The sequence below is a fragment of the Sciurus carolinensis genome, chromosome 2 (genome assembly GCF_902686445.1).
Source record: "Sciurus carolinensis chromosome 2, mSciCar1.2, whole genome shotgun sequence".
Taxonomy (NCBI): Eukaryota; Metazoa; Chordata; class Mammalia; order Rodentia; family Sciuridae; genus Sciurus; species Sciurus carolinensis.
Genome location: NC_062214.1, coordinates 73,626,857 through 73,649,698, shown reverse-complemented (window position 1 = coordinate 73,649,698; position 22,842 = coordinate 73,626,857). Strand labels below are relative to the sequence as shown.

General features: G+C 33.0%; 1 protein-coding gene across 1 annotated transcript in view; it reads left to right on the top strand.

Moving 5' to 3' along the window:
- Ube3a (ubiquitin protein ligase E3A) overlaps positions 1-22,842 on the top strand; it is a 98,556-nt gene that overhangs the window by 70,049 nt on the left and 5,665 nt on the right. Inside the window, 8 exon segments of the mRNA XM_047540694.1 lie at positions 499-746; positions 749-799; positions 3,545-4,791; positions 9,609-9,753; positions 12,318-12,523; positions 13,163-13,327; positions 14,430-14,585; positions 14,698-14,771. Coding sequence (XP_047396650.1) covers positions 499-746; positions 749-799; positions 3,545-4,791; positions 9,609-9,753; positions 12,318-12,523; positions 13,163-13,327; positions 14,430-14,585; positions 14,698-14,771 — 2,292 coding nt within the window.

Below are 22,842 nucleotides of genomic sequence, written 5' to 3'. Positions count from 1 at the left end.
GTTACTCTTTAATTTAGTTGATAATTAGGGGAAAATTTCAGATAGAAATTATGTGTAATCTGAAAATCGTATCTTTACAAACTTGATTTGTTCCTTGGTTATATAAAGGAAAACTGGATTGATGCTCTAAATGGATTCTCCTTTTCTTAATTTAAAGTGATGAAATGCTAAAACTCTAAACTCAACCTTATAGTTTTCCAGCTGTTGTGCTGAACAGTTTAGATATATACAAACCCTTCCCCCTTTTTAACCAAAGGAAAACAGTGTATTAAAATCCTTTCAAAAAGCATTGACATTTTTTACCTTAGTAGCTTAGAAAATATCAAATATTTCACTAGTCAAAAGTTGTGGGAAAACAATGAGTTTTTTGCATCTCATGTTAATATGCAAGTTTATTACTTCAATGCTTGACTAACTTTTGCCTTGATGATCTGTTGAGCTTTGTTCCTGAAGCTGTACTAATCACTGTGCTTATTACTGTTTGAATGTTTGGTACAGGAAGCGAGCAGCTGCAAAGCATCTAATAGAACGCTACTACCACCAGTTAACTGAGGGCTGTGGAAATGAGGCCTGCACGAATGAGTTTTGTGCTTCCTGTCCAACTTTTCTCCGTATGGATAACAATGCAGCAGCTATTAAAGCCCTCGAGCTTTATAAGATTAATGCAAAACTCTGTGATCCTCATCCCTCCAAGAAAGGAGCAAGCTCAGCTTACCTTGAGAACTCGAAAGGTGCCCCTAACAACTCTGAGATAAAATGAACAAGAAGGAAGGAAAAGGAGCAAGAATTGATTTTAAAGGTAAGATGTTTTCTTTTTAATTGATACTTGTGATTGAATACTATATTAGAGATTTAAATGTATGAGTTCATTGTTTTGCCATATTGTTGAGCTTACTATATCAGTTTTCCAGTAGGAAAAATTTATTTAGTTAATCTCTTAAACTAGGCTGCAAACTTGTTAAATTATAGGATAGCTGGACTAATTATCTGGTGTGAGCTCTGGAACCCCAGGACTATGTGGTAAAACAAGCAGAAAAATGTTGGATATGGGTGGCACATTCCTGTAATCCCAGTGGTTTAGGAGGCTGAGGCAGGATGATTCCAAGTTCTAGGCCAGCCTCAGCAATTTAGCAAGTCCCTAAGCAATTTAGCGAGACCCTGTCTCAAAGAATAAAACCAGCTGGGGATGTTGCTTGGTGGTAAAGGACCTCTGAGTTCAGTCCCCAATTAAAAAAAAAAAAAAAAAGTATTTTTATTTATTTTTTTTTCTATTTTAGAAGGCAATTCAAAATTTAGGAAAACTTGCCTCAGGAATAATTGTATTTTTCCTTCTGATATATTTTTGCTTTATCCTGCCCACTTTACTCTATTCGGTATAGACTTGCTGGCCAAGGATCAGTTTTCACTCAAGTCTTTTGTTTTTTAAATGACCGTATATTGTAAAAATTGTTCAAAACTTTCCCCCATGAAAATCTCCAAATGTTCTTTCCCTCAGAAAAGATAATTAACATTAGGAATAAGAAAATAAAATTTTTGAATGATCGGGAGGGCTTAGACCCACCAGAGATGATTGTATTTTATAAGAGAAATCTTTTTAAGACATTTGTGTTAGAGAATGCTTCCAAAAATTTTAGTAACATCGTTCGAAACAAGTTTATATTAATTAGTGAAATGGAGTTGTATTGCTGTCTACCATTTTGCAACTATAAACAACTTGGTTACCCAAAATTTATAGTTCTGTTTCATTAGTTGGCTCATATGTTGTCAATATGTGTAATTTGGAAACTGCATTAACTCTGTTATACACATTTCTCTAGCAAGTGTGCACCACAAAGTAGCATTCAGTGAAGTAGAGAGTGTGCCACCGCAGTTGAATTCAGCCAGCTTTAGGGAAATACAGTACATGAAGGATACACTCATTTGGTTTTGACCATGTGCTCCTTCTTAGAGGTGTTTATTCTGTTTGCCCCAGTCTTTATGCACCCCTTACTTTTTTTTTATTATTTTGTTTTTTTGCTCAAGTCTACATCATGTAATAGTTTTAATCTTTCCTTATTCTAGAATATGCCACTTTCCCCCTCCTTTTTTGTTTTTTATTTTTGTAATGTTTGTTTACTATGGTATTTTTCTGTTAGGAATTATAAATATTTTAATCATTACTAATACTTTCATTTGAATATTAATTATGTTTGTTAGGTCTTGTTACAAAGTTGTATAGGTATTGAATTTTCTACCCCAAAGCTATTTTGCATAAAATTTTTTTAAGTGCAAAATTTTGTGGGTTCCTGACTTTTCAGGAATAGTAATATGTCTGAAAGTGTACACAGATAAATCTTAAAATATCTCTTCATTTAATGTTTTCTCAGTAGAACATCTCTTTTTATTGATGTCCCAACTTTATGTTTGTACCTCTAATTATAGTTTTTTAACTAACTTTATATATATATATATGTATACATATATGCATGTGTGTACATGTGTATGTGTATATAAATAGAGTTTAATTCAACATTTTGAACAAAACATTATGTGGAAAAGTATTATTACATCTAGGTAGGTTTTGAAAACTTGGCATATCAGTAGAGGATGTATGAGTCTAGAAGGTTGCTCTCTCATAGACATGCCCTCTTTCTGCACACAAAGCAAGCGTTTGTTAATAACATAACAATCTGATGATTAGAAGGCAGTATATATTCTAATAGGATGTTAGTTTATGTTAGGTATTTTCTCTGTTTTGGTTACATTTTAGGAAATTGCATAGGGAAATTGCATTGTCTTATAAGAAGGTATTATAATATTTTCCAATTAGAATAAAGAGAAATGGGCTCCTTGTTTAGTGGTTTCAGGCTTTTCAGAAAGAGAGATTATTGATATTGAGTAAAAGATACTTAATAGAACAAACCTGAGAATTACTTCTTAAATAGTTAGAGTCCATAAAAGGAACTATAGGTGTAGACACTTGTAGCTGGGCCACAGATCAGTTTTGTGAAATGATAACATTTGGTATTTTTGTGGTTTAACTTTTGGAGATCATTCTTTCAGTGATCACTTGCATTTTATAATGTCTTTTACTGTAGAGCAAATACATTACAGCAGAGTTAGAAATCATATTAAAGGTTTTTTGTTTTTTTTTTAAACATGGTGTACTGTCTGTGTATAAGGGTGCAGTTTTAATATCATTCCCAGGATGGTCACCCCGGAACAAACTAGAAATGCCTTCAATGAACAAGTTTGGTTTTAATACATACAGAAGTAGGAAAAGAGGTGTTTCCAGAAGATGATGCTGAAGAAAACCTTTCAGAAAAATATTGTTTCTGCTCTGTAGTGTGGTTGTAATAGGGTATTTTCATGAAACAGCACATGATATATTGGTTCATAGTTACAGTTAAGCTATGGATTGTTGAATCTTAAATATTTTCGAAAGAAGTCTCATAAATGAGACGGAGTCTAAAATATTTGTATTACTTTTCATGAGAACTTCTTATACCAAAGTAAATATGTGCATGTTTTGAAATAAATTTTCCTTTTTCTTCTAATTTTCTAGATGTGACTTATCTAACCGAAGAAATAGTGTATGAAATTCTTGAATTATGTAGAGAGAGAGAGGATTATTCCCCTTTAATTCGTGTCATTGGAAGAGTTTTCTCTAGTGCTGAGGCATTGGTACAGAGCTTTCGAAAAATCAAACAACACACTAAGGAAGAACTGAAATCTCTTCAAGGAAAGGATGAAGATAAGGATGAAGATGAAAAAGAAAAAGCTGCATGCTCTGCTGCTGCTATGGAAGAAGATTCAGAAGCATCTTCCTCAAGGATAGGCGATAGCTCACAGGGAGACAATAATTTACAAAAATTAGGCCCAGATGATGTGTCTGTGGATATTGATGCTATTAGAAGGGTCTATACCAGATTGCTCTCTAATGAAAAAATAGAAACTGCCTTTCTCAATGCACTTGTATATTTGTCACCTAACGTAGAATGTGACTTGACGTATCATAACGTATACTCCCGAGATCCTAATTATCTGAATTTGTTCATTATTGTAATGGAGAATAGAAATCTCCACAGTCCTGAATATCTGGAAATGGCCTTGCCATTATTTTGCAAAGCAATGAGCAAGCTACCCCTTGCAGCCCAAGGGAAACTGATAAGACTGTGGTCTAAATATAGTGCAGATCAGATTCGGAGAATGATGGAAACATTTCAGCAACTTATTACTTACAAAGTCATAAGCAATGAATTTAACAGTCGAAATCTAGTGAATGATGATGATGCCATTGTTGCTGCTTCAAAGTGCTTGAAAATGGTTTACTATGCAAATGTAGTGGGAGGGGAAGTGGACACAAATCATAATGAGGAAGATGATGAAGAGCCCATCCCTGAGTCCAGTGAATTGACACTTCAGGAGCTTTTGGGAGAGGAAAGAAGAAATAAGAAAGGTCCTCGAGTGGACCCATTGGAAACTGAACTTGGTGTTAAAACTCTGGATTGTCGAAAACCACTTATCTCTTTTGAAGAGTTCATTAATGAACCACTGAATGATGTTCTGGAAATGGATAAAGATTATACCTTTTTCAAAGTAGAAACAGAAAACAAGTTTTCTTTTATGACATGTCCCTTTATATTGAATGCTGTCACAAAGAATTTGGGATTATATTATGACAATAGAATCCGCATGTACAGTGAACGAAGAATCACTGTTCTCTACAGCCTAGTTCAAGGGCAGCAGTTGAATCCATATTTGAGACTGAAAGTCAGACGCGACCATATCATAGATGATGCACTTGTTCGGGTAAGTTTGGTTGCTGTCAGCACTAAATAAGAAACCTGATAATTGGGATGTTATAATGCAGTTCAGTGAATTCATTTAGTGACTATTTGAAAACAAACGGTGTCATACAGACATTGACCTTTCTGATTTTAAATTTAAGTATTGTATTTTTGTTATTCCTGATCAAGTTTATAAGTGTGTCTACATAGTTTTGAATGTCTTACCTAATGAGTACTGTTTGAAAAAGAATGGATTTTCTAAGTCTTGAAAACTAATCCCCAGAGTTTCTTCATTTAGAAGAGAAGAGATTATTGAGGAAAGACTGAGACATAAGATCAAAGGAAATGTGGAGAGATCCAATATTAAATATGAATGTGAGGTCGAACTGGGGGAAGTACTATAGTAAATCTACACACCATAAAGTTATAAGTGGTGTCCAAAAAATTCCATCATGTAAAATTTAGATTTGCATCATTGTATTGTTATGGTAAACCTGATAAAGTGACCAGGGCAGGTTGGTGCATGATGGAGTTCTTTTGAGTCATTCAAAATGTCCCTGTATGACACTGTGGTTGTGGTAGTTTTTCTAACTTAAATATTTATAGGGACAACTTTGGGGCTTGAAATAATTTTGGAAAAGAGCAGCTCTTCTAAGATTTTGAGAGATTCAGAGAGATTGAGTTGGGAAAATACTGGGAGCTCAGGTACCCATCTTCTGACTCTGTTTTTTTCAGATGGCATTGCCTCTAGTTCCTACTTTTCCTCCACAGAAGAATTTTAGTGTCACTACTTTAAGAATGTTGGGTTCGCCAGAAGACAGAAATCAATTGCCAGTCACATTTTACAAAATTAAAATTTTCTGTGTACTTTGTTGTATGCTTTTATTGTATTCATAGCATTAGTTATCCTTGTCATTGCTAGTTTTTTTCATTAACTTGAAGTAAAATTTAATGTCAGCTAAAATTAGCCAAACTTCTGTACTAACAGAATAAGAAACCATGGCACAGACAACTAGGACATAGTGGTATTTGTTTAAAATGTATTTTAATTTTGGAATGGATTTGTCTAAATCTGAGAATTCATGAAATTGTCCACTAGTGGAAAAATTTGTTATGACATCTCAGAATTCAAACACTAACAGATTTTATGCCTCTTTTCTGGTTGGTTTTTAATAATATCAAATGTGTTTATAGTGTTGAAGAAAGATTCTGCATTACTAAAGAAACTCAAACAGCTTTTCGAGGGAGACAGAAAGGGGCTTCAACTGCCTGAAGGAATTACCATTGCTTGCATTTTGCCTATTTTGTCGTTCTGCGCAACATGAATAATTAATATACTTAGTGACTAATCACCAGGCAGCTAGCAACTTATTTTAGATAGTTTAACAGTGGTTAGGGCATTTTATAAGAATGAAAGTGAAGCCTTACGAAAAGCACTTTGCATATTTTTTGTTGGAGCAGAGAGTTATATGCTGAAACTACACACTATGCTTGACAAATCCCTTCCACTGACTTCAGCAAAAGCTATTCCTGGTGTGACAAAAGCAATGGATTTACTCTCTTAAGAGTCAATCCAGAGTTAAAACGAAATTATCTACCTTCCCTGCCTGTCTTCTGCTCAGATATCTACCCAGCCTTATTTTCTTCCTTGTCCCTTTTTCCCTTTTAGAGTAATGCCAAGAACCAATAAATGTTAAGGTACTTGGTACTCACTTCATTGTATTTTTTAAATTATCATTAAGGATTTTGAGGAAATAGCCATTTCAGTTTTTAAAGCCTTCTCTTAAGCAGGTGTCAAAATAAAATTAACTGTGAGCTTTATAATTGCACTAAAAAATATATGTATTTTTAGTGACTTCTGATTAATTGTATCAAACTGGATATGATAATTTGACCTATTATAAATCAGAACTGACTTAGATGATAGCTCCACTTGATTTTTACCTATCCATAAATTCACTTCACTTCACCAGTCCTCTGTGTTGGGCACTCTGATAAGAACTTGACACAAGGAAGTGGTGCCCACTGAGACTTGGGCTCTTGAACACTCACACTAAGTAGACTGCACTCTTTACTTTCTTCCTCCCTTTTCTTTGTTGTTTCTTAGGATTTATTCTAATTGAAATGAAGAATTTCATACTTGGTTTATATCCTCTAAGTATATCTTAAAACTTGAATGAAAAAATGAAGTAGTCAGCATCAGATAATAATTTAAAACAGTGAAACAACAAATTCCTTAGTATTACATATGAAGAAAATGAAATCTAGAGACATTTTTACCTGCAGAAATGAATGACAGAATTGGAAGTAGAACTCAAGATTCCAGGTCTCATGGACAAATGTAATTATGTGATTTGGCTTTTACCCAGATTTTTCAGTTTTATATTTAAGTGATAATAAGCTATTCTTCATTTGCTTATAGAGAACATGACAAGATTAAATATATATGAATAATCTAAAAACTGCTTTCTAATTAGTAGTTTAAGGCTAGTCACTACAAACTATTGTTCATAGAAACTAATTGGCAGAAATAGTATAAGCCAGACTTCTTAGAGAGCCTAAGTATTATTAAATATTAGAGAGGCTGAGTTTATGTGAGTAGTACTCCTTAAATATTCATACCATTAAGGAATCATTTTTCAATTATGGATAAGGTTGGATTTGATGTAATAGCCCAGGTTATTTAAAGTTTTTAAGTAAAAGGCTTTCCTTTTGATTAATATAAATCTGTTAATACAATATTTTTATATTGAAATGTCATCCTACCTAGGTGTTTTGGGAATGCTTTCATATTGGGTCATTTTTTAAAAAATTAATCCTAGGATTTAGTCATCATGGCTAATTAAAAGTTTAGAAATTAAAAGTCATTTTATCCAACAATTGGTGAAATCAAGTCTTGGTAAGAAGAGGAAGTTATATAAGGAAGAGGCAGATGTCATTATACCCAGTCTATTTTTATTCCCCCCCCCCAACCCCGGCCTCTGTTATATAAAATATGTCCTCTAACGTTTGATTCCTACATAATTCTCTGATTGACTACACAAAGTATTCAAGGTTGTTATTTTTATGAAAAAGAAAAGGAAAAATAAATGCAGCCCCTATGTAACAATGACCTTTGTCAAAATTATTGTAAAATTTTACTTTATCTGTTACTACGATTTAAAGTTAAATATTATTTTAAAAGACAGGCTACCCATGCATCTTTAAATGATAAAACATTTTTACAAAATGACTTACATACATCTGAGAATGATACTTTAAAAACGATCATTGGAATACTTACTTTTGAATATATTCTGATTATAAAAGTATACATTCATTGTGGAAAATATGGAAAGCCTAAAGAAGAAAATAAAAGTCACATTATTGAGAGGCTATGAAGCACAATAATTCAGAAGCCTTTGTGATAGAAAAGCAAATAGAAATATATACTTACATCCTTTAACACCTAGCTACTTGAGATCTAGGAGAATAAAAGTAGGAATGGATTACATAGCATTGTGGGATATTGAATACATATTAATTATAAATTTAGACCTTAGAATCTTATATAGTCTGTAAGTTGAGTTTGGTTTTCAACTGAAACTATCCCTCCCCCCATACACAAAGTTATTTTCAAGTGCATATTTATTTGAGTCTAGGTTTTTGGAACTGGTCTCTCTCAGGTTCCTTTGGGGACATAAAATTGTAAGTCCTTTGTTCAGAGAACAAAGTCGTTTTATTTTGTTTTCTTTTGGGGTATTGGGGATTAAACTCAGGAGCACTCAACCACTGAGCCACATCATCAGCCCAATTTTGTATTTTATTTTAGAGACAGGGTCTCACTAAGTTGCTTAGCACCTTGCCCTTTCTGAGGCTGGCTTTGAACTCGAGATCTTCCTGCCTCAGCCTCCCAAGCCTCTGGGATTACAGGTGTGTGCCCCCACACCTGACTGAGTAAAAAAATTTTAAGTCACCATTAGATGTTCAGAAGCAATTTAGCAAATAAGATGGATAATTAATCAGACATGCTCTGTGTAAATTTTAGACATTTTATATGTCTAAACAAATTGTATATAAATATTTCACATTAGAATCTAGTTGACTTGATAATCTCTCAATGAGATTAATCAATTTATATACATTCTGTAGATACAAAAAGCATTTGGTAAAAGATCTGTAGTTGAAGAAATGCTAGATACTAGGGCTGGTTAACTGCAAGTGTATGTTTTACCTGCACTCATTTTAACACTTTTAAAAAGATTAATTTATACTGAATTGTGAGAAACCATAAACTGTTTTCCTATTTAGCCAATTTATTTTTCTTAGTTGAAATTATTTTACATATGACTTAATGGGCAGTGAAACTTAACTCTTGAGTTTCTATTCTAATAAACATGAAGGACTATTAGTAAGTAATTCTGAAGTCCTGCTTCTGTGCTTCATTGTTTTTGTCAAAATGATTTAGAGTAGTCACATAGGCATTTATCTGTCTTAACTTGTGTCCTTTGAGACCCAAGTTTGTTATATACAAGTAATAGAAAATCTAGTTCTAATTTTCTATGTATTATTTTTATAAAACATCAGTAAAATTAGAAAGTGATCCTTTTATTAGGCTAATTTCTTTTCTGTCCTATTTTTCCATTTTCTGTGAGACTGAATCTATCTTTGACTTGCTTGCTTGCTTTTTTTCTTCCTTTCTTTCATCAGTTTGCTTTCTGTTTACATTTGAAAGGAAAAAAGAAAAAAAGAAAAAGTTTCCTAGCACTATTACTTGTTTTTATGTTGCTTCTCCTTTTATTTTGCTTGTATCCTGATAGCTGACAGTTATCTTTTTACATTTATCTTTTCAATAACTAGCTAGAGATGATTGCTATGGAAAATCCTGCAGACTTGAAGAAACAATTGTATGTGGAATTTGAAGGAGAACAAGGAGTTGATGAGGGTGGTGTTTCCAAAGAATTTTTTCAGCTGGTTGTGGAGGAGATCTTCAATCCAGATATTGGTAATTATTTTGATGATGTGATTATGTATCATATATTTTTGAATTAAGAATTTACCTTTATTTATAAATATTCTTAGCTATGAAAAGCAAAACAAAAGATGATTTTGGTATGAATGACCTATAATAGGAGATAACTAAATGCGTTGTGTAAATCTCTGCTCTAGGAACAGATTTGCATCACTCATTCAAGTTCTTAATATTATGTAGTCAAATGTTTTAATAAAGGTAATTATCTGGCTAGTAAATTTAATTGGCAACATCTAAGAATGTTGTATTTGGAACAGCTGAAGGGGTCTCAAACTCATGGTGTTCATGAAATGAGTCATTTGAAGAATGTCAAGAGAATGTTTCACAAGTGTATCATACTCAAAAGTTCAGAAACTAGTAATATCAAATTAATTAGGTTTATTTGCTGTAAGATTTTCTGGAGTGGGGGCTGAGATATGACTCAGTGGTCAAGCACCTGTCTAGCATGAGCAAGGCCTGGGAAAAACGTTTTTTTTAGGTCTTTATATAGTAATAATTCCTTCAAACCACTCCAGAACTCTTTGCCTACCCTATATCTAATAGTATTTGCTAGTCAAAAGAGTTATTGTTTGTATGCAGTTCGGGACATACTACATATGTTGGTCTGAAAGTGAAGGATATGAATCTCTGATTGTATCTCTCTTTGTTGTGAAAAGTAGGCAAAGCAGAACAGGGAAAAGACACAGCCTCTTGCATAGTCTACTTAAATGGATAATTCTGAACTGGTTTAATTTCTACAATATAACCACTTAGTTATTGGACTTGCTTCATTGAAAATTGAATAAAATTATAGGAAAATGTTTCAGCTAAAGACACCATCAGAATTGTGAGGAACATGGCATAGAATAAATTGCACATCATCTTCCTTAAGCTTTGAGTTAAACTGTTATAGCCTATGGATTCTTAGTACTGTAGGTACATTGAATTGATGATAAATTAATGTTATTGTTCTTGGTCATACATTTGTATGTGTGTAAATAGAAGCAGATATTTTCGGTTCATGACAAATACAGTTAAGGTAAGATTTATCAGTAGTCTAGCCAATATTTATTATTAATCAGAAGTCTAGACTGTTTGTATGTAATTTGTTCATGGTAAACCCAGAGACACACAAAACCATATCCTTTTTGAGATAGAAAATTAATTTATGAACTTCCTAAGGAATTAGTTTGTAAGCTTCATAAATTTGGCAGACCTTCACTGTAGCGTCTAATATATTTGGAAATGTTAAACATTAGGTATAAAGTATATTTGGATTATGTGCAAAATACTTTTAAGAGAAAAAAAAATTAAGCTGTCCAGTTAATAATAAGGTAACGAAAATGATGGCAGTAGGAAACTTTAAAAATATATTACAAGAGGCATCATTTATGGGACTTTTCTTCCAGCCATGGTCTTTTGATTTCAAAATTGTTATCTTTCATATATGGAGATGAAAGTAATGGCCTATGCAATCTATACTTCGATGAATTTTTAGTTCCTTTTTCTTAGGACTAAGGACATGCATTTGTGACATTTTATCACATTTATTATTTACCACCTGAAATTTTTAGCACTTCCATAGATACTGTATGTAACTTGGCCTGTAAAAAAATTTTTAGATCTAACTTGTGAAATTCAGGTATGAATTGGATAATTTTCAAAGCATTATTCCATGAACATTAAATTGAATTAGAAAAATAACCCATGTTTAATATATGCTTTAGTGGTCAAAGAGACATTTTAAAATCCTTTTTATTTTTAACTTAAAGTGAAAATGAACGAAAATTTTTAAAACTTTTGAAATTCTTATTATTGATTTTAAAATACATTTTTACGTTATAATATTTTATTTCTAAATTCTCTGTTCTGTTGGAAATTACAGATAGTTTTCAGACCTAATTTAAAAAGTATTTTATTTGGTTTCACAGTGTTAATTGAAAAACGTTTAGTAAAATAAAAAGAAATTGTAAAACCAGTTAAAATATATTTTTAACTCCCTAGTAATGCTCTTTCATGTAGAAAAAGTGAAAGATTTCTGTTTTCTAAAGAAATGGTGATAAGTTCTGTAAGTTGATTTTTAACAACCACGTGAAATTGAAAGGTTGTAAAACTACTTTTTTGTAATTAATATGTACATTAAATCAATTAATATGTGTATTAAATAGCTTTTATATATGTTTATTAAGTATAATTGTATGTTTTAAGGTCATATGACCTTGCTTTTACATTTATTTTTCAGCCCGTGATTGAATAAATTCAATATAAACTCACCTTTTGAATATTTTAGTAGATTAGAAAACTTGGATTTAATGAAATACTCTTTCTGAGCTTTCTAGAAATACTACCATTACATATTACTTTGTTTCTTTGACTTAAAATTAACATGCCCGCATTTGCCACAGTTATGACAGTCAGTTGTATTTGGGTATTATTTTCTCATGTGCAAATGTAAGTTTTATATGTGTAATTATTAAAGTTTTTACATTTATGCTGTTGTCTGCACCAGTCTTTCATAGAATAAAAAGTAATGTATTTTTAAAAATTATTTCTCATAGGTATGTTCACATATGATGAATCTACAAAATTATTTTGGTTTAATCCGTCCTCTTTTGAAACTGAGGGTCAGTTTACTCTGATTGGCATAGTCCTGGGTCTGGCTATTTACAATAACTGTATACTGGATGTGCATTTTCCCATGGTTGTCTACAGGAAGCTGATGGGGAAAAAAGGAACTTTTCGTGACTTGGGAGACTCTCACCCAGTAAGTTCTTTGTTGTTTTATATTTCATTTCTTAGATCTTACTTAACTGTAAAAGTAGTTTAAGTTATATAAAATATTACTAAAGGTTTTTAATATTTTTACCTAGTAAGATAAAGTTATCTTAATCTGATTTAAGTACCAAGAATATTTAAAAAGTCAAAGAGAGAAATTTCTGTATGTTGCTGACTGCAGGCAAGTTTTGTTCTTTTCTTTTTTTTAAGACTAATTTCGTAATGAAATGTCTTTAAACATTGTTTCTTTTTAAATACAATCATGTAAGTCTGCCAGATGAAATCACAGTTGCACTGGCTAAGGGACTTGGTGTGTTCAAGTTTGTGTGTGTGTTTCTCTCCCTCTGCTCTGTTCTCCATCCTTGAGACATTGGATGTTCTCATAGAGCACATTGTGAAATCTGTTGCTGAATTGGTAGTGTGAGGTTTCTTAGCAAAAAATGGGACATCATCAACAACTGACAATCTTTCTAGGTTATGAACTATTTAGGGGACAGGAAGGATAGATACTGTTTATGCTTCAGTTCTCTCTGACACAATTTTTATTTTTTGTTTTTATTTTTCTAAAAAGAGTGATACAGACTATTTGTTGTATTTTGAAGTTCATTTTTCCATTTCTGGTTATTAGGTTCTATATCAGAGTTTAAAAGACTTACTAGAATATGAAGGGAATGTGGAAGATGATATGATGATCACTTTCCAGATATCACAGACAGATCTTTTTGGTAACCCAATGATGTATGATCTAAAGGAAAATGGTGATAAAATTCCCATTACAAATGAAAACAGGAAGGTAATGAATGTTTTTATATTGTAATTATTTTTGTCTCTTCAATAACAATTTCAAAGCCTTGTATGCTTGTACTTTTTAAAGAAGTATAATAGAGTTGGAACCAAGAACAACCAAATTTCTGCAAATGGTAGAGCTACAGTTTTCTAAATCTTGGGCTTAAGCTGGTGTGAGAGCACTTAGTTGAACTCCTTTACAGGAGAAGATTGAGCAGTAGAGAATAAATAGCTAAATGTGACTATAGTATAAAGTAGAAAACAGTGTTTTCCTACCTTAAACTTCAGAAGTGAGTAGGACCTTGTGATTAAAATTCTTACCACAGAACAATGATAATTGCATTTAATATGTATGTGTATTTCTTTTTTGGGATGTAATTGTACTTCTAAAAAGTATTCTTTACATCAGATTTGGGTTTCAGTTGGCCAAGAAGTATTTGTCTGGAAACAGGGAGTAACCTAGAATATAGCAGGAAAATTATACACATTTATAGTATGTCTATAAAAGAAATGTGCTTATATTAATACAATTTTTGATAAAATGTTACACTTACTAAGTTAGGATACAAAGTACGTATTCCTTTTATGATTTGGTGTAGTAGCTTAGACGTCAAGCAAAACACCAGATTTTTGCTGAACTAGAAGTAGTATGCAGTTTACCAATATTCTGTAGTAGACAGTATGAGACTTTCTGGTTTGCTCAAATTCAGTACATTGTACTCCATTAAAACTATTGATTTTTATAAATCTATACATGGTTTAAATGTGCCAGTGTTTGCATACATAACTTGAGGGAACCTAAAACATTATGTTGAGGCCTCATCTTTTTTATTCAGTCTTATTTAACATACTACGAAAATTGAAATTTACATATGTAACATTTTATGCACATGAACTTTTTACAGCTTAATATTGGTTATTGTAGAGAACTGTGAAATTGTAAGATATTTTCCTTCGTATGTATAAAATTTTAATTTTAGAAAGTGTTCTCGAATGATTGCTTTGTAGCCCAATAGTTTGTTGTGTGTGTGTGTGGTTTTTTTTGTTTTGTTTTGTTTTGTTTTAAACAACATATTATAGGAAGTTCTTTCACTTAATATTCCCTGCAGGAATTTGTCAATCTCTATTCTGACTACATTCTCAACAAATCAGTAGAAAAACAGTTCAAGGCTTTTCGAAGAGGTTTTCATATGGTGACCAATGAATCTCCCTTAAAGTACTTATTCAGACCAGAAGAAATTGAATTGCTCATATGTGGAAGCCGGGTAAGAAGGCCAATGTCTGCCCCCATAAAATTGTTTTTAAAAACCATTGATTGACTTAATGTTTTTAATGGTGTAATATAGAAAATGTTAAGACATTTTCTTGAATTTGCAGAATCTAGACTTCCAAGCACTAGAAGAAACTACAGAATATGATGGTGGCTATACCCGGGACTCTGTTCTGATTAGGTGAGGTACTCAATTCTTAAGAAGAAGATTTCATACACCAAAGGAGTATGTATATTTTATGCTTCAGACCTTTGTCTCTAAATATTACTTACCAAATAAGCAAATTTGTAATTTCTCAACTATAAAATTAGAACTGTATTTGTAATATAATCATCAGTGTTTATAGTACAATTTTTTTCCCAAATGAAATATTTATGTAAACATAATGTTTTCTCCTGTATTTGGGTTATAACTTATCTGGTACTCCCAGCAACATGTGAAATGGTACACTCTTATTTAAATCCTTAAGATAGTGCAAGATATATACGTTAGTATGTATTTTTACTAGTTATGTGGGTAAGCATTTCCAATTAATTTTGAGGTAGAATTTCCCAGTTCTGTCTGCTTCCAGCAAATGCCTTTGCTACTGTGCTCTCTACCTCTCTATTGTATCCCATTGAATCCTGAAAGACAGAAACTTCCTTATTCCCTACTGAGACTGGTAAAAGAGACAGAGATGCCCTTTTGGCATCCACTGCTGGCGTGAGGTGAGAAGGTACACAAACAGGTACCTTCCTGGAAAGTTCTTGCTCTGGGATGCAAATGTGTAAATACCAGAATAAATATTAACTCTTGTCTAGCAATAAATTGTATTTTATGTTACCTTATTATTAATTGTTATTGTCATTTTGTTCATCTTAGTTTGTAGGAGGTTACTGTTATCTGCAGTTGTGAATATATATTTACTGCTAGCAGACATTATACTGGTACTTGAAGTTTAAAGGTGATTGCTATCACATGGTCATAGGAAAACTCCACTTGTCAGTCCCAAGGTGTATCTCAGCAGCATCTCTGTGATATAGATAATACAGAGTTTTTAGGAAAAAAGTAGCATTTCAGTGCTTCCTTAAGAATATTAGAAAATATCTGTGCTATTTTTTATGACATTTTTAAATTTAAATATTTTTAAATTTGTTGTAATTTTTTTAATGGAGAAACTGTTTCATAGGTTTTGAGTTGTATTCTTTAAGTAATTTTTATCATGGATCATGATTGTCTGGGTTTACTAATTAGAGTTATAATATGGTGATAGTCTAATTCTTTATTACTTAAAAACATTTCTTAAGTATTGCCTATAATAATCATCTACTTTCTGGTTTCCCAGAATTATAGATCCACATATATGATCACATACATGCATATATGTGTGTATGTATACACACACACACACACACACACACACACACACGTGCATCGGACAGCATAAACACTTGAGTCTTAGTTACTAATTTGCAAAATAACATGATTCCCTGTTTCCTAATTGTTGCCAGTATTGTTGATGATATTGATGGTATTGATGTTATGAAGTTAGATTTGAGTACAGTAAAATTTGTAAAACTTAACTGGGCAGTTCAGAGATTTAGAAAATTATATACATACAACAGATCTCAGTTGAGATTTTAGACTATGTCCATTACCCCTGCAGTTCCCATGTGTCATCTTCCAGTCAGTCTTCATTCACCACAGGTAACCCACTGTTTTGTTTGTTGTCACTAGTTTTGTCTGTTCTTGAAATCATATATATATATATGTATGTATTTTTTTTGCATCTTTGTACTTAGATAAGCAGAATATTTTTGAGATCTATCCATGTTATTGCATTAACTTATGGTTCATTGTTTTTATGGCAGAGTAGTGTTGCATTAGATGAATACACAGAATTTGTTCATGAGTTCTGTTGGAGGAAAACTGAATTGTCTCCAGGTTTGGGACAGTCGCAAATAAAACTGTATACAGTCTTACTCTAGAAGTGTTTTCTTTTTTCTTGGCCAAACATGTAGGAGGGGGTGAGTGTTGGGTTCATGTAATAGATACATATTTAAGTTTATGAAAGACTGCAAGAATGATTGTCCAAGGTGGCCACACCATTTTACACCCCCACCAACAATATCAGAGTTCATTGTTCCATATCTTCTTCAGTATTTAGTGGAGGTAGTCTTTGATTTTAATTATTATGGTGAGTGTGAAGTGCTATTTTATTGTAGTTTTAATTTGCATTTCTCTGATGATTAATGATGTCAAACACTTAATATGTTATTTTGACTAACCATACTTTTGTAAACCACCCCCCCCCTTTTTTTGAGGTACTGGGGATCAAACTCAGGGCCTTGTCCTTGCAAGGCAAGCATTCTACCAGCTGAGCTATCTCCCTAGCCCTTTGTAACCCCTTTTTAAATTATTGTTTTCTGTTGATTGTAGATGTTTCTTTTTAAATGTGTTCTAGCTAAAAGACCTCTTTCTAATATGTATTTCATGAATATGTTCTTCTAGTCTGTAGCTCTCCTTTCCCCATTGAATTAGCTGGGCACTTTTCTTGAAAATTGTTTTGTGCGTGAGTCTTCTGGAATCTGTTCTGCTCTACTGATTTATTTGTTCTTTTGCCAAAATCAGATTGTTCATTCTTGAAGCTTTACAGAGCAGGTAAAGCTTTACAGAGACCTCTTTTTCATTATACTAGATTGCTTTGGCCATTTTATTTCCATATGGATTTGTTAATTTCTACAAAGAAAAGAAAAAGCCTGCTGAGATTTTGATTTGGTTTACTTTCATTGGTATAGGTCAATTTGGAAAGAATTGTCATTTTAACAGTGTGGAGTCTTGCAAACTTTGAATGTAGTATATTTCTCTATTTATTTAGATTTTTATTAGTTTCTGTTAGATTGTTTTATAGTTTTTGAAATCAAGCACGTTAGGAAAAAAGTTGAGTTTTCATGTTTTCGATACTATTGTAAGTGATCTTAACTAATTTTTCCTTTTCTTTGCTAGTATATGGGAAAAACTGGATTTTTATATATTGACTTTGTATCCTGTGAGCCTTGTAAAATCACTAATTACTCCTAGTATTTCTTCAATAGATGTTTTAGGGTTCCCATTGTCAATAGGTCATCCACAGATCAGGACACATTTACTTCTTTCTTTCTGAACTTTATGCCTTTTATTACCATTTCTCTATTAAACTAACTGGCTAGAATCTTTGGCAAACCGTTTTCTTAACTTTGTTTCTGATCTTATTGAGAAAAGAGAGTACAGGCATATCACAGAAAGATTGTGGGTAAGTATCGATGATTATCTAAGCCATCAAGTCCTAACCTTTTTGCTGGTGAGGGATTTTGTCTCAATGTTGACGGCTCCAAAGTCTGATCAGGGTGGTGTTTGCTCAAGGCTGGGGTGGCTCTGAGAATTTCTTAAAATAAGACCACAGGGAAACTTACCACATCAGTTGATTCTTCCTTTCACAAAAGATTTCTCTGAAGCATGTGGTGCTGGTTTGATAACATTTTGCCCATAGTAGAGTTAGTCCTCTCAAACTGTGCCCTTAGCAACTAAGTTTGTATGATAATATTCTAAATCTTTCGTTGTCATTCCAACAGTGTTCATAGCATCTTAACCAAGAGTTGATATCTTAAGAAAATGCTTTCTTTGCTCATGTGTAAGAAGCAATGTCGTATCCTTTACAATTTTATCATGAGATTCCAAGAGTTCAGTCACATCTTCAAGTTCCACTTCTAATTCTAGTTCTCTTGCTTTTATCCCCTACATTTACAATTTTTTTTTGGGGGGGCCCTCTGCTTAACTTTTGAACCCCTCAGAGTCATCTATGAGATTTGGAATCGGCTTCTTCTAAACTCCCGTTGAGTTTCATATTTTGACCTTTTCCCATGACTCACAAATTCTTAATTATATCTACCAACAATTGTGAATTCTCCTGGGAAGGTTTTCAGCTTTTCCCCCCACTCTGGTGATGGTGATAGGAATCAAACTCAGGATTTCACACATGATTGGCAAACATTCTACCACTGAGTTATACCTGCTGCCCCTCTAGAAGATTTTCAGTTTACTCTGCCCAGATCCATCCAGAGGAATCATTGTCTGGCAACCATGCTATTATGAAGTATATGTCTGAAAAAGACTTGAAAGTTAAAAGTTTTCCTTGGCCCATGGGCTCTAGAATTGATGTATTAGCAGACATGAAAATGACATTAATCTTATTGCATCTCAGAGCTATTGGGTAATCATTTGCAAATTGCAGTAATCTTTTGAAGGAATCTTCTTTTACTGAGCAATAGTGAGCTTAAAATATTTAGTAAGCCATGTTGTGAACAGATGTGCTAACATCCAGGCTTGGTTGTTCCATTTATAGAACACAGGTATCATAGTTTTAAGGTTATTCTTAAGGGTCCTAGAGTTTTTGGAATGAAAAATGAGCAGTGGCTTCAACCTAAGTCACCAGCTGCATCAGTCTCTAAGTTTTGGAGGCAGACATTGTCTCTTCTCTTTAGCTATGAAAGTCTTAGTTGGGATGTTCTTCCAATATAAGGCTGTTTTGTCCAAATTGAAAATATGTTGTTTAGTATAGCTACCTTCCTCCATTACCTTAGTTGGATCTTCTGTAATACTTGCTGTAGCTTCTACATCAGTGCTTGGCTGCTTCACTTTGCATTCCAAGTTTCGGAGATGGTTTCTTGCCTTAAACCTCATGAACCTACCTCTGCTAGCTTTAACTATTCTTCTGCAGCTTCCTCATTCTCTCCATCGTCACAGAATTAAAGAGGGTTAAGACCTTACTTTGGATTAGGCTTTTGTTTAAGAAAATGTGACTGTTTTATTCTGTCTGTACCACTAAGAACTTCTCCATATCAGCAGTAAGGCTGTGTTTCACTTTTCTGACATTTCTGTTCACTGGAGTAGAAATTGTAGTTTCCTTCAAGAACTTTTCCTTTGTATTCACAACTTAGGTAACTGGGACAAGAGGCTTAGTTTCCAGCATATCTCAGCTTTCAATATGCCTTCTTTCCTAAACTTAATCATTTTTAGCTTTTAATGTAGAGATGTGAGACTCCTCATCTGAACACTAGACTAGGCTGATGTAGGGTTATTAGGTGTCCTAATTTCAATATTGTGTCTCAGGGAATGGGGAGGACCAAGGAGAGAGGGGGAGAGGTTGGGAGAATGACTGGTCAGTAGAGCAGTCAGAACACACATTTATGAGTAAGTTCACTTTCTTATACAGGCATGGTTTGTGGTTCCCCCAAACAGTTACAGTGCATGGAAGATCACAAATTACCATACCAGATACAATAATAAAGGAATAATAGTAAGGGGTAAGTTTGAAATATTTTGAGAACTACCAAAATGTGATAGAGATGCACATGGGCACATGCTGTTGCAAAAATGACATCAGTAGGGTTGTTTGACTCAGGGTTGCCACACACCTTTTGTTTTAAAAAAGAGAAAAGCAATAGTTAAATACACAGTAAAGCAAAGCACAATAAAATCAGTTATGCCTATACAGTGTTATGCCATTAAAGTTTTCATTTCTCTGGGATAAATACCAACTGTGCACTTGATTTTTTTTATTGTTGAGTTTTCAGAGTCTTTGTTTGTATATATATACTGCCTCTCTCCTTCCTCCATTGAATTGTTTTTTCTTATAAGTTATAAAATCAAATGGGCATACATGTATTGGTCTGTTTCTGTTTCTTGTATTTATATCTTTTTATTGGGTTTTGCTTTATATATATGTGAGGCTCTGTCATTTGATAGTTAACCGTTTAGAATCACTATGTCATCTTGGTAGATTGGTTCTTTATCATTATTTAAGGTCTTTATTTTGTGTCTTATAATTTTCTTTGCTCTAAACATAACTGTAACCATTCCTTTTTTTAAAATGAATGTTTGTTTACTCTTTTACCATCATTTTCTTTCAGTCTATGTTGCTGCACTTGAAATCAATTTCTTATAAATAGCATATGGTGGGGTCATGTTTTAAAAAACCTATTCTGTCAGTCTTTGCCTTTTAATTGATACACTTAGACCATTTATTGATATTTAAGGCAATTATTGATATGTTGGGGCCTAATTTTGACACTTCATTATTAGTTTTCAGTTTTTCTTTTTTCTCATTTGTTGTTGTTCATGGATTACTTGAATTTTTAAATTTTTATTTAGGATTTTGTCTTGATGTATTTATAATGTTCTTTTTTTGTGTGTTTTGCCCTGTGTTATTTTCTTCATGATTATTGGGGGTAGCACTGTATACATATGTGACTTTTGTTCACTGATTCTCAACATCACTTTGGGTAAAATGTGAAACCCTGCTTTCATTTTGGTCTCTTTTTTCACTGTAATATTTTTGTTTTGAGTATTAATGCCATCATAGTTTTTATATCAGTTATCAAAAATCCTTTATAGAACTTGTAAGAATGGCAGTCTGTTTCATTACTTTTTCCAAATTTCCACCTTTTATCATTTCCCTTAGCTAATCTTAAAAAGCAGTTTGCTAATGACAAATTCTTTAATTTCCTTTATCTGAAAGTGACTTTATTTTTCCCTGTATTCTTGAGGAATAATTTCATTTGTGCTATGGGTCTGTGTCTTCATCAAACATGGAAAAATTTCAGCCATTATTTCTTCACATGCTCTTTCAGCCCCACTCTCTTTTCTCTTCTCTTTTGGGGCTTCAAATGATACAAATGTTGAGTCATTTGTTGTTGTTCGACATGTACCTGAAGCTTGGTTCTTCTTTCAGTCTATTTTCTCTCTATTGTTCAGAGTTCTATTCTCCTGTCATCTTCACTGTACTGTTGAGTCCATTCAATGATTATTTTTCTCTTACTGTATTTTTCAGGTCTGTAATTTCCATTTAACTCTTTTTATTATAATTTGTAGTTCTTTGCTGACATTGTCTATTGTTTCATTTTTTAAACAGAACTTGTAATTGCTTGTCGAATCATTTAAGATGATTGCATTAAAAGCCTTGTCAGATAATTGCAACATCTTATTCATCTCTGTGTTGGCGTCAGTCGATTTTCTTTGTGATTTTTCTGGTTGTGAAGGTATGACAGGTGATTTGTATTGCATTGTGATCATTTTGACTCTATGTTAAGAGACTCCAGGTTTTTTACTTGAGAAGGTAGTCATCCTGTTTAAACATTAGATCCTGGTATACTTTTGTGAGTTGTGGGTCCAGTGCCAATTTTAGCGTTCAGTTCATTTATTTCATTCCACTGGGGGCTTCCCCTGGTCCATACTGTTGCTACTTGAGGGACTTCTCTTGGCTGAGCTACCAAAAGGCATTACATAATGTTTTTGAGAGAGAGAAGAACACCCACCAGCCCTCTTGGGCTGGAGAATGGGTCATGAACCCCGGTCTGGCGGTGTTCCCGCCATCTCCCACTTGTGGTACTTTGGGGCTGGGAAGCTCACAGCATAAAGGAGCACACTTCCAGGGCCAGAACCAGTCATAGAGCAGAATTCCTCCTGTCAGTACCAGCAGAACTATCCCAAAATCAAGAAGAAGATGAGCATAAGGCATGACTTCATTGTGTTTTTTTATTTCCCCTATTCCTTAAGATTTTCTTCTTTTCTATTTTGTTTTGGGGGTATTGTTTTTATTTTTATTTCTTCTTTTTTTAGTTTTAGTTTATATGTATTTGACATGATTTTTTTTCCATTCTTTTCTAACTACTCCTTAGTTCTATCACATCTTCTGAGAGCTTTATTTCTAAAGTTTTTCAATTTTGATTTTTAGTTCTTTAATAGCTTCCATTATTTTTTAAATTTATTTTAACTCAGTTTGAAATCTGTTTTCATCTGTTTTATTGACGTATCTTTTGGTGTACTTCCATTCCCTAGCAACATTGTTCATGAACATACTCTTTACCTAATAACTTGGGTAATGTTTCACTGTGATCCTTTGTTCTGTTGGTTGTTTTCTTTTTAAGTGAAATGACTGTCCCATACTTTAAAGAGAGAGATGGGTCAATATAGCTCCCCCGCCCACCTCTGAAGGACTGTGTTTATTTGTGGAAACTGATAAAAAGTAATGGTCTTGTGCTTTTTGAAATTGTCTTCTTTACTACCTCACCCTGTATATATTTCAATTTTCCTTTTTCTTTCTTTTCCTTGATCTGATTCATATGGATATTGTTCCCAGCAATTTCTCCTCAGGTTTGTTTTTGAAAGGGGTTTTGGGTATTGAAGAGTTTTAAGGGCCCTGATCATCTGTAATCATCTACAAACTGAACTTTGT